At 45.7% G+C, this 13,641-nt stretch overlaps 1 protein-coding gene across 1 annotated transcript in view; it reads left to right on the top strand.

The window, feature by feature from the left end:
• The window catches only part of TRAPPC9 (trafficking protein particle complex 9), a 705,809-nt gene that overhangs the window by 36,786 nt on the left and 655,382 nt on the right, over positions 1-13,641 (top strand). Inside the window, exon 5 of the mRNA XM_033202702.1 lies at positions 2,225-2,350. Within this exon, the coding sequence (XP_033058593.1) occupies positions 2,225-2,350 (126 nt within the window). The remainder of the gene's footprint in view (positions 1-2,224; positions 2,351-13,641) is intronic.

Below are 13,641 nucleotides of genomic sequence, written 5' to 3'. Positions count from 1 at the left end.
TGCTTATTTCCTAGATACAATGGGGGTACACACACTGGGTAAATACAACCATTCCAAATGGGAGAAATCGGCAAAACAAAGGAGTTACAGGGCCCATGCAAGTCTGAAACCCAAGGGGGCAGTCGAATCTTAAAGCTCGAAAATGATCTCCTTTGATTCCATGTCTTGCATCCAGGTCATCCTGATGCCAAGAGGTGGGTTCTCATAGTCTTGGGCAACCCTGCCCCTGTGGCTTTGCAGGGTACAGCCTCTGTCCCGGCTGCTTTCATGGGCTGATGTTGAGTGTCTGTGGCTGTTCCAAGCGCATGGTGCAAGCTGTCAGTGGATCTGCCATTCTGGGGTCTGCGGGACAGTGACCCTCTTCTCACAGCTCCACTAGGCAGTGCCCCAGTAGGGACTCTGTGTGGGGCTCTGACCTCATATTTCCCTTCTGCACTGCCCTAGCAGAGGTTCTCTGTGAGAGCCCCACCCCGACGCAGACTTCTGCCTGGGCATCCAGGTGTTTCCATACATCTCCTGAAATCTAGGCGGAAACTTCGCAAATCTCAGTTACTGACTTCTGTGCACCCATAGGCTCAACACCACATGGAAGCTGCCAAGGCTTGGGGCTTGCACCCTCTGAAGCCATGGCCCAAGCTGTACATTGGCTCCTTTCAGCCTTGGCTGGAGTGACTGGGACACAGGCGCCGAGTCCCTAGGAGCATACAGCATGGTGATCCTAGGCCCGGCCCATGAAACCACTTTTTCCTCCTAGGCCGCCAGGCCTGTGATGGGAGGGACTGCTGTGAAGACCTCCGACATTTTCCCCATTGCCTTGGGGATTAACATTTGGCTGCTTGTTACTTATGCAAATTACTGCAGCCGGCTTGAATTTCTCCTGAAAAAATGGGATTTTCTTTTCTATTGCATTGCCAGGCTGCAAATTTTTTAAACTTTTATGCTCTGTTTCCCTTTTAAAACTGAATGCTTTTGGATGGTCATGGTGGCGCATGCCTGTAATCCCAGCACATTGGGAGCCCGAGGCAGGCAGATCATGTGGTCAGGAGATCGAGATCATCCTGGCTAACACAGTGAAACCTCGTCTCTATCAAAAATACAAAAATTAGCCAGGCGTGGTGGTGGGTGCCTGTGGTCCCAGCTACTGCGGAGGCTGAGACAGGAGACTGGCGTGAACCTGGGAGGTGGAGCTTGCAGTGAACCAAGATCATGCCACTGCACTCCAGCCTGGGCGACAGAGTGAGACTCTGTCTCAAAAAACAAAACAAAACAAAACAAAACAAAAAGAAAAAAAAACTTGAATGCTTTTAACAGCACCCAAGGTAGCTCTTGAATGATTTGCTGCTTAGAAATTTCTTCTGCCAGATACCCAAATCATCTCTTTCAAGTTCAAAATTCCACAAATCTCCAGGGCAGGGGCAAAATGCCACCAGTTTCTTTGGTAAAACGTAACAAGAGTCACCTTTGCTCCAGTTCCCAACGAGTTCCTCATCTCTATCTGAGACCACCTCAGTCCTCTTTCGTTGTCCATATCATTGTTCATTTCATTGTCCATATCATTATCAGCATTTTGGTCAAAGCCATTCAACAAGTCTCTAGGAAGATCCAAACTTTCCCACATCTTCCTGTCTCTGAGCCCTCCAAACTGTTCCAACTTCTGTCTGTTACCGAGTTCCAAAGTCGCTTCCACATTTTTAGGTATTTTTTCAGCAATACTCCACTCTCGGTACCAGTTTACTCTATTAGTCTGTTTTCACGCTGCTGATAAAGACATACCTGAGACTGGGCAATTTACAAAAGAAAGAGGTTTAATTGGACTTACAGTTCTGTGTGGCTGGGGAAGCCTCAAAATCATGGCAGAAGGCAAGGAGGAGCAAGTCAGGTCTTACATGGATGACGGCAGGCAAAGAGAGAATGAGGAAGATGCAGAAGCAGAACCCCCTGATAAAACCATCAGATCTCATGAGACTTATTCACTACCACAAGAACAGTATAGGGGAAATCGCCCCCATGATTCAATTATCTCCCAGCAGCTCCCTCCTACAACGTGGGAATTATGGGAGTACAATTCAAGATGAGATGCCGCTCCATATCAGGAGGGGTGTCTGGAGCCCTCTGCTGGAGGAAGTGCTGTTGTAGTTATTGAGTCCCAGTAGCACACCCTTTAGAATGTGACAGAAACATCTGAACTCTTTTTTGACTGAGGCACTTTCTTTACACTCTGCAGTATAAGAATGCGGGAGTGATTGAGTTGGAAGCATGCATCAAGGCCGTACGTGTCCTTGCAATTCAGAAACGGAGCATGGAAGCGTCAGAATTTCTTCAGAATGCAGTTTACATTAACCTTCAACAGGTAAGTGTACGTCTACCTATAAGTGGAAGAGTTAATCTAGTTCTTGTGGAATTAACTATGAATTCAGCTTCTTTTGTTTTGCTGAGGTTCAGCATGCCATGATAAAAAATGTTGAATCTTAACTTGATTTCTAATTAACGTGGTTATTTGTATATTGTACTTCTTTCATTGTGGTATTTAACTTTCAAAATTCAGAACTTGCTGTTCTTTGCATTTTTTTGTTTGTTTGTTTGGAGAAATAACTGTGTTTTACTAGCTTGGCAACCTTCAACAAACTTCACGCCTCTTGTCTTGATATTGTCACTCATGAAGTACTTGCCATTTGTAACCCTGTTTGGGGTGTTGGGTTTATACAACAGGCAGTTTGTGAAAGCACTTATATAGCTCCTTTGACACAGTGGTAACCTAGCAAATAATACTTAAATCTGAATCTGAATGGATTTTTAATAAAACAATCATCAAAACCTTTCCATGTGGATTGATGATGCTAAATCCTAAAATTGATAGTCTTAGAAGGATTTTAGATATTTAGTTAATTGAACTTGGATCTTTATAGATAGGGAAACTGAGACCAAGTTAAACAATTTGCTTAAGGATACAAGACGAGTATGAGAACATAGGTCACTGTAATTCAGCAGATACTTAGTGAAGAGGGTGTTGTGCTAAGGGTGGGGGAAAGAGGTGAGGCAGGCGGGTCCTGTCCTCATCCATCTGATGGTTTTGTGGGAAAGGCAGACATTGAGCAGTGGGTAAGTGGAAAAAAATTGGAGGTACATGTGCCAAGGGAGCAAGTGGCAAAAGAATTTAACTTAGTTTAATGGAAGTGGAGGGTGTGGGGGCCAGGGACTGTCTCTAAGTCAGTGAGACTGGAACTGGGCCTTGAAGGATGAATAGGAGATAGCCAAGTAAAGAGGGGATGGGAGAAGGTCATTCAGGAAGAAAATGGCTCAGCATGAGTGATGCCCTGAAACAGAACACATCGCTGGGAGAAACCAAATAAAGTCAGAGATGGCGGTGGGGGTGGAAAGAGGGGGAGATAGAGAGGGAGGGGAAGAGGGAGGGAGGGAGAGGAAGAGAGAGGTGTAGGGAGGACAGAGTCCGAGCGGGAGGGCTTTCTTCTTTCTTGGCCAGGTGAAGCATTTGGGGCTGCTTCTAAGAGTGGCGGGTTTTAAAAGCAAGGTCTTGACCGGGCGTGGTGGCTCACACCTGTAATCCCAGCACTTGGGGAGGCGGAGGTGGATGGATCAGGAGGTCAGGAGATCGAGACCATCCTGGATAACACGGTGAAGCCCTGTCTCTACTGAAAAGACAACAGATTAGCCAGGCGTGGTGGTGGGCGCCTGGAGTCCCAGCTACTTGGGAGGCTGAGGCAGAAGGATGGTGTGAACCTAGGAGGTGGAGCTTGCAGTGAGCCGAGATCACACCACTGCACTCCAGCCTGGGCGACAGAGCAAGACTCTGTCCAAAAAAAAAAAAAAGCAAGATCTTTACATCAGGGACTGATGCAACCAGATTTGTATGGAGTGGAGGGAGAGAGAGGGAGGGGGTCCATTGCAGTGGCCCTTGGGGAGCCCAGGTGAGCAGTGCTGACAGCTTCCCCAAAGGATTGGGGCTGTTGACAGGAAGGCCAGCCCACTGGAAACGTGCTTGGGGGTCTACGTGGAAAGGGTCAGTGGCCGGCTGTGGGTCGGGTGGAATGGAGTATTCCTCCATTAGGTACCTGATGGTCAGGCTGGGCTCTGAGGAAGGCAAGCTGCAAGGCAGTGGTGGAGGGAAAGAGGAGAGGTTCAGCTTTGCACATAACGAGAGAGGTGTGGGTCTGGGGGCGCAGGCGAGAGGGCAGGGGGTGGAGGAGAGAGGAGAGAGACTTTCAAATCAGTTTCTCTTTTGAACACACAAAATGTGTGACTAATAATAAGACACTCATGCCTCTATCATCCAGATTTAATATGTTGAAATGTTGCCATATTGACTACAGAGATTCTTAATTTTTTTCAATCAAAAGCGAATAACCTAAGTAGAAACAAAATAACAGTTCACCACCATCTCAGAGTTGGCCCATATTTTGGTACTTTATAATGTTTATAGCCATAGTCTATAAAAAGAGAGGCGTTTTAGCATGAGAGTTGAGCACACAGACTGGGTACAGACTGCTGGGGTCGGCATTCCAGCTTCACTTGCCTTGGCAAGATGTTTAACCTCTGTGTGCCTCAGTTCCCTCTTCTGTAAAGTGTACTTACTGCCCCTCGGACCCCTCATCTTGGCTAATTTCCTAGATTAGACATTGGCAGGGAGGCCGATAAGCCAAAATGGCAAGTGTCAGCATCACACCAAAGGGAGAGACCAGAACAGAGTAAAGCCCAGCCGTAAACCAAGTAAAAAACAAACAACAACACAGTCCCTCAAAGCTGTAGGCCACATAGTGTGAGGGAAACAGCACCACCATTGGTGCAGTGTGTCATCAGAAGAGCATTAGGAAGAGGTCCATATCTTTCCGTTTATACTGAAGCTTCTGGTAAAGTGGGCAGAAGCGGGAACCTGACATTTCAAAGTGGAAGCTTCAGTTACCTGGGTGCCCAAGGGGACGTATTCTCCCCAGTGATTCCGGGCAAATGAACCAACATCTGGATCATACCTCTCATTTGACACACTTTTCAGGGGACCTCGGAGGGGTTCAGCACTGTGCCGGGCCACAGATTTGCAGGGCCAATGAGGATGTGGTCCCTGCTCCAGAGCTTGATGTTCTAAGTGCTGAGGGTGGAGGGCTTCCTGGAGGAGGTTCTCTCCGAGGAGACTGAAAAGTACCCAGCAGAGTGGGGCTGAGGAGCGTCTGAGCAGAGAGACTGGGTGTAAACATGTGGCTGGGTGTGAGCTCTGAGCACAGAAGTCACTTGGGGGTCAGAGCAGTTTTGTTTGTGAGGGACAATGTGGGGGAAGAGAGGCCCCGACGCAGGCTGCGGTCAGTTGCTGTTGTAGGTGTTGCATAAAAGTTATCAGGTGGGCAAGAGAGAATCCCTGGAGGAATCCAAGCTGGGAGTTGCCGTGGAGTCGAGCTGCCAGATGGGCTCAGGTTCACACCCTTGCGTTGCCACCTGTTAGCTGTGTAGCCTTGAGCACAGTCACTTGGTGTCTCTGCCTCTTAATGTTATGGTCTGTAACATGACAGGATAACAAGCTCACGTGGTCACTGGAAGGACTGGCTTTGACACCTCCTGCCCAGTACTGTCTTGGTGCCTGCCCCATAAAGTGACTCTGCGATGGGCAAGTGTTATGATCAGATTGGAGGGTGTAAAGAGACATGTAGTTGTGACAGTGTAGGGTGGACCGTGCTTTTAAACGGCCCCTCCGAAGGCCTGAAGCAGTGGAACTGCAGACAATTTGGTTGGGAGCCGGGGGCAGGGCTTTGAGACTGACTTGCCCTTAACAACTGGAGTTGCCTTTGCAAGTTAATGCTGCTAAATTGGGCTTGCTGGGAATCTGTTTTCACTGGTGAGTATAGAAACACACATTTCATAAAATAAAATGTTTTCACTTAAAATGTGAGGACATTTTGTTCTTTGGAGCAGCCTGTCCTTTTGCTGTTTGCTCTTTCTTCCTGTGGACCACTAGAGGTCAGCAAAGACACGCGGGAAGGGGAGCAGCGCCCTCCAGCGCGAGGCGGGCGGGGACAGTACAGATGTGGTTCCGTGGCCCTGTGAGTTTTCCCCAGCACCAGGCTTGGCTTGAGTTGACTCATCTCCATGTTTGTTTGCCAGATGAGCAGGCGGCAAGATAATGAGTTCTGGTGGGATTTTATGAGAACAATAAAGAAGAAGGGTCTGTAGTTTTTCTGAAATAGAACACGCTTTTGGTTCTTGATCAAGTATGTTCCATTGTAGAATTGATGAGTTGTATCTATTCCTGGAAATGACTTTGGCTAATATGGAAATTTTGAAAGGAACTGAGATATAATTATTTCAGGTTCCTTCTGCATTCTTAAGAATCCCTGTGCAAATATAAAAACTGATAAATAATACATCTGGATTTAGTGGCATTGGAAAGGATTTTTTTCATTTTACGGAATTCACTGCTGAGTTCCTTCTCTTTGTGTGCAGGGATATGGATTGACCTGTCTTTAGTTGTTTAGGTGAGTGGCTTATGATAATTATCTATCTAAGATAATTCACAAATGGCAGCAAACACCTCATTTAATAACTGTCTACCTATACATTTATGGGTTGGACATGTGGATTTTACAGGCAAATAGTGAGGTAGAGGTGAGGTGAAGAAGCATGGACTTTGGCCCCCCAGATTGAGGTTGAAGTTGCCATTTCCTCACTGTGCAACCTGGAATAGTTATGTAACCTCATTAGCCTGTTTCCAAGTCTATAAAATGGGAATGATAGCTGAGTATGGTGTTGGGCACCTGTAATCCCAGCTACTCGGGAGGCTGAGGCAGGAGAATTGCTTAAACCCAGGAGGTGGAGGTTGCAGTGAGCTGAGATGGCACCACTGCACTCCAGCCTGAGTGACAAGAGCAAAACTACATCTAAAAAATAAAATAAAATAGGAATGATGATATTGCTTTCTTTCCAGAGTTGCTGTAAGTTGGAAATGATAGAATAATGCATATAAAGTGCTAAGCACTGTGCTTGGCTTTTAGAAAGCATTCAGCAAACATGTCTGCCTCACGCCTCACTGGTTGTATCAAAGGGATGCAGGCAGCTCCTGTTTGTTGAGGACCTGTTAACAGACAGTTTACAGGCTTGTGAATTTGGGTATTTTCTTTAATCCTTATAATTCTGTGTTTCCAGTATAGTTATTCTTGTTTGTAGAGGAGAAACCTTAGGCTAAGGAAAGGTTGTACAACTTGTCCAAAGCCAGCCCATAATTTCAGAGGGGAAGGGCCTCTGGGAGGTGTGCTGGTTCTCTCTTTCCTGCCCTCACTCACATGTTCCACACCAAAGGCCAGGCACTCGGCGCTATGTCAGTCATCTGCTAGCCTTGAGTGTTGAGTGGGCTGCGAAACAGACATGGTCTCGCACTGACTGAGCTTCAGGTCTAGAGGGGGAAATGGGTACTGAGCAGATAAACATAAACATAGATAATTGTACATTTGATCCAAGGAAAAGAACATGCTCTGCCTTGTAGACCTGGGGAATTTTCTAGTCAGGCCTGCTCTTGCAGTATTAATCCCGTAAAATAAGCTCTGTTGGCACACAAAAAGGATGAAAAAGCAGAGCCTCTCCATTATTGGATAAGCTGAAACTCATTGATAATACGAGTGATTAAGCAGCCAGCTTGTTGCATGCGTTTAGCTAGATGCTTTTCAGATATTGGCCATAATTATCACAACAACTTTGCAAAGTAGTTTATTACGCTCCATTCTAAGGTTGAGAAATTGAGGAGAGGAGTTTGCCATTTATCCAGGATTGTCTTGTAGATACCACCATTGGTATTTAAACCATTTGGGTTCTAAAATCCAAGCTCTGTGTACCACATCAGGTAGTTTCCCCCAAATGGTTGAAATTCACTTTCTTAATTCTTAATTCTTTTCTTTTTTAAGACAGAGTTTCGCTCTTTTAGCCCAGGCTGGAGTGCAGTGGTATGACCTCGGCTCACTGCAACCTCCACCTCCTGGGTTCAAGTGATTCGCCTGCCTCAGCCTCCTGAGTAGCTGGGATTACAGGCATGTGCCACCACACCTGGCTAATTTTGTATTTTTAGTAGAGGCGGGGTTTCTCCATGTTGGTCAGGCAGGTCTTGAACTCCCAACCTTAGGTGATCCACCTGCCTTGGCCTCCCAAAGTGCTGGGATTACAGGCGTGAGCCACCGTGCCTGGGTCACTTTCTTAATTCTCAATTAGTCAAAAATGGCAAGTGACGGTAAGAGAAAGTGGTAGTAAGGAATTGTTTGAAAAACTAGAAAATAATCTGACTTTACCAGATTAGAGAACATACTCTAGGATTAATGCACATTGAATCTAACACCCTTTGCCTCCCACAAACCAAATATTCAAGAATGATTTTGAGCCATTTGAAAACATTTTGGCTTATGATACTGCTGACTAAGACCTGCCACCTCTTTGTTCCTTGTTAATTTTCTCTTCAAAGCCGTTCAAATTTTATGCAGGCTACTCTGTTCAGATATAAGAATAGCCTCTTTAAAATTTTTGATGCAGTTCCTTAATGAAGCTGTTGCTAAGGAAACCCAGGAAAAGCCTGCTAGATATGCACATAATAATTGCAACCTCAGAACTTTATGTCAATTTAAGCTGAAAATCAGAGGCATGGGGAGATTTAGGAAAGGCTTTTTAAGCTAGAAAGGGGGAAAGTAGTAGGAATGCAGCTTAGCTATGGCTGAAACTGTTCAGTCTAGCCAGCAGGGTGCGTGGCTTTCAGAGATGGTTTGTGAGGAATTCATAGTTCTCACAAAGAAGCTGTTGGATGGGAAAGGAGGAAAGTCAAGTTCCTCATTAGAGATGGAAAAGGAGAGAGAGGGAACTGAGACATTTCTGAATGAACAAGAGTCTGGTATATAGCACCTTGTCTTTGGAAGAGAGAAAGAGGCATATAGGGAAATCTCTCTTGAGTGAGCAGTCAAAGCTGCAGAGATAGGAGCAAGCCAGGTGGGCCTCTGATGCCCTGCTGGGCTGTGGATGGCAGCTGCCTGCAAAGCGGTGGGAATCTTTGACCCAGTCCTTAGGTTGGAGTTTCAGATCTCCATTCGAAGCCCAAAAAGTGGTGAAAGAGGGAGAGGACTAAAATAAAGGAAAAGCCAGAGCCTGGAGAATGAGTCCCATGTATGTGCTGTGGGTTGTTCTGTTTAACCCAGGGAGGCATTGAGAATGGTGCTGCAGGATGAGAATGGTGCTTCACAGCTTCCCGCATGGGGACATGCCTGCAGTTGGTGCAAATCCTTATTTCATGGGCATTGATATTTATCTCTTTTTATTTATTTGTTTAGAGACAGGGTCTCACTTTCTTCCCCAGACTGGAGTGCAGTGGCCGGATCTCCTCTCACCGCAACCTCTGCCTCCCAGGCTCAAGCGATTCTCCTACCTCAGCCTCACAGGTAGCTGGGGTTACTGGCACCCACCACTACTGCCCTGCTAATTTTTGTATTTTTAATACAAATGGGGTTTCATCATGTTGGCCATGATGAAGGCTGGTCTTGAACCCCTAACCTCAAATGATTCACCTGACTTGGCCTCCCAAAGTGCTGGCATTACAGGCATGAGCCACCACGGCTGGCCTTCATCTTTATCTTTTTGCTTTAGCTGTTAGGAGCCTTAGCGCCGAGTCTCTAGCTTACCCTTAATAATTACACCTACTTCATGGCAGACATTTTTGTGATTTAACCTTCCCCTGGTTTCCTTTAACTAGAATTCTCATTTTCTCTTTAGACTGATTTTTATCTTTTTTTTTTTTTGGTTATTGTTGTTAAATTGTATGTGTTTAAAAAATTGATTTTAGATCCTTTTTTAGAATGAGGCAGAATGTAAATAAATGCATAAACAGAGCGTATTACAGACACTGCTTTTAGAAATTCTAAGCTCTTTACCTTAGGGGTTACCTTAGAGCTGGGCTGAATATTAAAGTGATACATTTTTAATAGGAAAGTTTGGTAATGCATGCAGATTCTAGAGTGGGGACTGTATCTTATTAATTTTTTTAGCCACTGTGCGAAGCAAAATACTTGTCATAGACCAGGCACTTATTAATGTTTGTTGGATTCATGAAGTGGAATTAGCTATGACTCATGCTCCATCCTGTGGCACTCGCCAGCGTCAGCACCACTTGCCTGAGCAGCCGTGACAGCAGTGACCTATTGGTGGGTGTGCACACCTGTGTCTGCATTTAATCCGTAAAACTGCCCCATGAGGGATTGCTTTTATTATTTTATATTTGTAATGTATAATATATTTTATTTTTACTTGGAAAGACTTCAAACCTTCAGAAAAGCTGCAGGAGTAGTCCAATGAACACTTACATGCCCTTCACCTAAAAGGGCAGTGTCAGCCGGGTGCGGTGGCTCATGCCTGTAATACCAGCACTTTGGGAGGCCAAGGCGGACAGATCAGCTGAGGTCAGGAGCTTGAGACCAGCCTGACCAACATGTAGAAACCCCGTCTGTACTAAAAATACAGAATTAACCGGGCATGGTAGCGCCTGCCTGTAATCTCAGCTACTTGGGAGGCTGAGGCAGGATAATCGCTTGAACCTGGGAGGCGAGGTTGCAGTGAGCCAAGATCGTGCCATTGCACTCCAGCCTGGGCGACAAGAGCAATGTTTGTCCTTCTGTGTCTAGATTACTCACTTAGCATCATGTTTTCATGGCTCATCCGTGTTGTAGCACGAATCAGTCCTTCATTCCTTCTATGGTCACGTAGTATCTGCTATATGGAGATAAATGTTTTATATATCCGTGCGTCGGTTGATGGACATTAGGTTGTTTCCACTCTTTGGCTATTAAGAATAATGCTGCAATGAACACTCATGTATTTTGTGGGAAAAAATTTTTGTGGGAATGTAAAAGTGTTTGTGGGCACACGTATTTTTAGTTCTCTTGGGTATATACTTGGGAGTGAAATTGCTGGGTTTAACTTTTTGAGGAACTGTTAAACTTTTCCAAAGCAGCTGTGCCATTTTACATTTCTACCAGCAGTGTCTGAAGGTTCCAGTTTCTCCATATCCTCATCAACACTTGTTATTGTCCATCTTTTGATGAGAGCCATTCTAGTGGGCATGAAGTGATGTCTCATTTTGGTTTTGATTCACATTTCCCTGATGGCTGATGCTGTTGAGCATTTTTCCCATGTGCCTACTGGCCACATGTATATCCATTCAAACTTTGTCAAGTTTTTTTTTTTTTTTTTTTGAGACAGAGTCTTGCTCTGTTGCCCATTCTAGAGTGCAGTGGCACAATCTCGGCTCACTGCAACCTCTGCCTCCCGGGTTCAAGCTATTCCCCTGCCTCAGCCTCCCAAGTAGCTGGATTTGCAGGCATACACCACCACACATGGCTCATTTTTGTATTTTTAGTAAGACAGGGTTTTATCATGTTGGCCAGGCTGGTCTTGAACTCCTGGCCTCAAGCGATCCACCTGCCTCGGCCTCCCAGATTGCTAGGATTACAGGCATGAACTACCATGCTCGCCCCATTTCACTTTCTTGATGGTGTCCTTGGCAGCACAAAAGTTTCTAATTTTGGTGAAGTCTAATTTATTTATTTCTTCATCATGTGTTTTTGGTGTTATATATTTAAAAAAATTGCTGGCCGGGCACGGTGGCTCAAGCCTGTAATCCCAGCACTTTGGGAGGCCGAGATGGGCGGATCACGAGGTCAGGAGATCGAGACCATCCTGGCTAACACGGTGAAACCCCGTCTCTACTAAAAAATACAAAAAAAAAAAAAAAACCAACTAGCCGGGCGAGGTGGCGGGCGCCTGTAGTCCCAGCTACTTGGAGGCCAAGGCAGGAGAATGGCGTAAACCCGGGAGGCAGAGCTTGCAGTGAGCTGAGATCCGGCCACTGCACTCCAGCCCGGGCGACAGAGCGAGACTCCATCTCAAAAAAAAAAAAAAATTGCTAACCCAAGATAATGAAGATTTATTGTTTTCTTTTAGGAACTTCATAGGGTTAGTTTTTACATTTAGGTCTGTGACCCATTTTGAGTTAATTTTTGTTCATCATGTGAGTTAGAGGGTCCAACTTTATTCTTTTCATTCTTTTTTTTTTTTTTTGAGATGAAGTCTCTCTTTGTCACCCAGGCTGGAGTGCAATGGTGCGATCTTGGCTCACTGCAGCCCCTGCCTCCCGGGCTCAGGTGATTCTCCTGCCTCAGCCTCCTGAGTAGCTGGGATTACAGGCGCCCACCACCACGCCCGGCTACTTTTTTTCTATGTTTAGTAGAGATGGGGTTTCACCATGTTGGCCAGGCGGATCTTGAACTCCTGACCTCAGGCAGTCCATCCACCCGGCCTCCCAAAGTGCTGGGATTACACGCGTGAGCCACCCTCCTGGGCTAACTTTATTCGTTTGTATATGAATATCCAGTTTTCCCCGCAGTATTTGTTGTAAAGACAATTATTTCCCCATTGGCACTCTTGTGGAAAATTAGTTGGTCGTAATTTTTTTTTTTCTGGACTCTTAATTCTATTCCATTGATCTTATGTGGTACTTATGCCAGTACCACACTATCTTGGTTATTATAGCTTTGTAGTAAGTTTTGAAGTTGGGAAGTGTGTCTCCTCCAACTTCGTTCTTTTTGAAGATTGTTCTGGCTATTGTGGGTCCCTTGTACTTCTGTGTGAATTTTGGCATAAGCTTGTCAATTTCCCCAAAGAAGCCAGCTGGGATTTTGATAGAGGTCGCATTGAGTCTGTGGATCAATTGGAGGTGTTTTACCATCTTAACAATATTGTCTTCCAATCCGTGAACATGAGATACCTACAATAAAGAACCAGCAAATCTTCCTTTTTTCCAGGAAGGAGACAAATTTAGTTGGCAGGCAAAACTTAGAATTTAATTTTTTTGTTTTAATTGATTATTATTATTATTATTATTTTTGAGACGGAGTCTCGCTCTGTCGCCCAGGCTGGAGTGCAGTAGCCGGATCTCAGCTCACTGCAAGCTCCGCCTCCCGGGTTTCCGCCATTCTCCTGCCTCAGCCTCCCGAGTAGCTGGGACTACAGGCGCCCGCCACCTCGCCCGGCTAGTTTTTTTTGTATTTTTTAGTAGAGACGGGGTTTCACGGTGTTAGCCAGGATGGTCTCGATCTCCTGACCTCGTGATCCGCCCATCTCGGCCTCCCAAAGTGCTGGGATTACAGGCTTGAGCCACCGAGCCCGGCCCTAAATTGATTATTTTTTATCTTGGCCGTTTCCTAATAAGAAAGGCATCTTATGTTACTGTCATGTTTAGATTAGGTGGTCTAGGAATCAGTAATTTCATCCGTAGGATATGGGTTTTATTAAGCTTATAGATTGTCTTCTCATTTTTTGGCTTCATCCCTTCTTTTCTTTTTTTTTTCTTTTTGAGACGGAGTCTCACTCTGTCACCCAGGCTGGAGTGCAGTGGCGCAATCTCGGCTCACTGCAAGCTCCACCTCCCGGGTTCACGCTATTCTCCTGCCTCAGCCCCCCGAGTAGCTGGGACTACAGGCGCCCGCCACCACACCCGGCTAATTTTTTGTGATTTTAGTAGAGACGGGGTTTCACCGTGTTAACCAGGATGGTCTCAAACTCCTGACCTCATGATCTGCCCGCCTCGGCCTCCCAAAGTGCTGGGATTACAGGCGTGAACTACTG

The sequence above is a fragment of the Trachypithecus francoisi genome, unplaced genomic scaffold (assembly GCF_009764315.1).
Source record: "Trachypithecus francoisi isolate TF-2019V2 unplaced genomic scaffold, Tfra_2.0 Lachesis_group7, whole genome shotgun sequence".
Taxonomy (NCBI): Eukaryota; Metazoa; Chordata; class Mammalia; order Primates; family Cercopithecidae; genus Trachypithecus; species Trachypithecus francoisi.
This window is presented reverse-complemented; position numbering and strand designations above follow the sequence as displayed.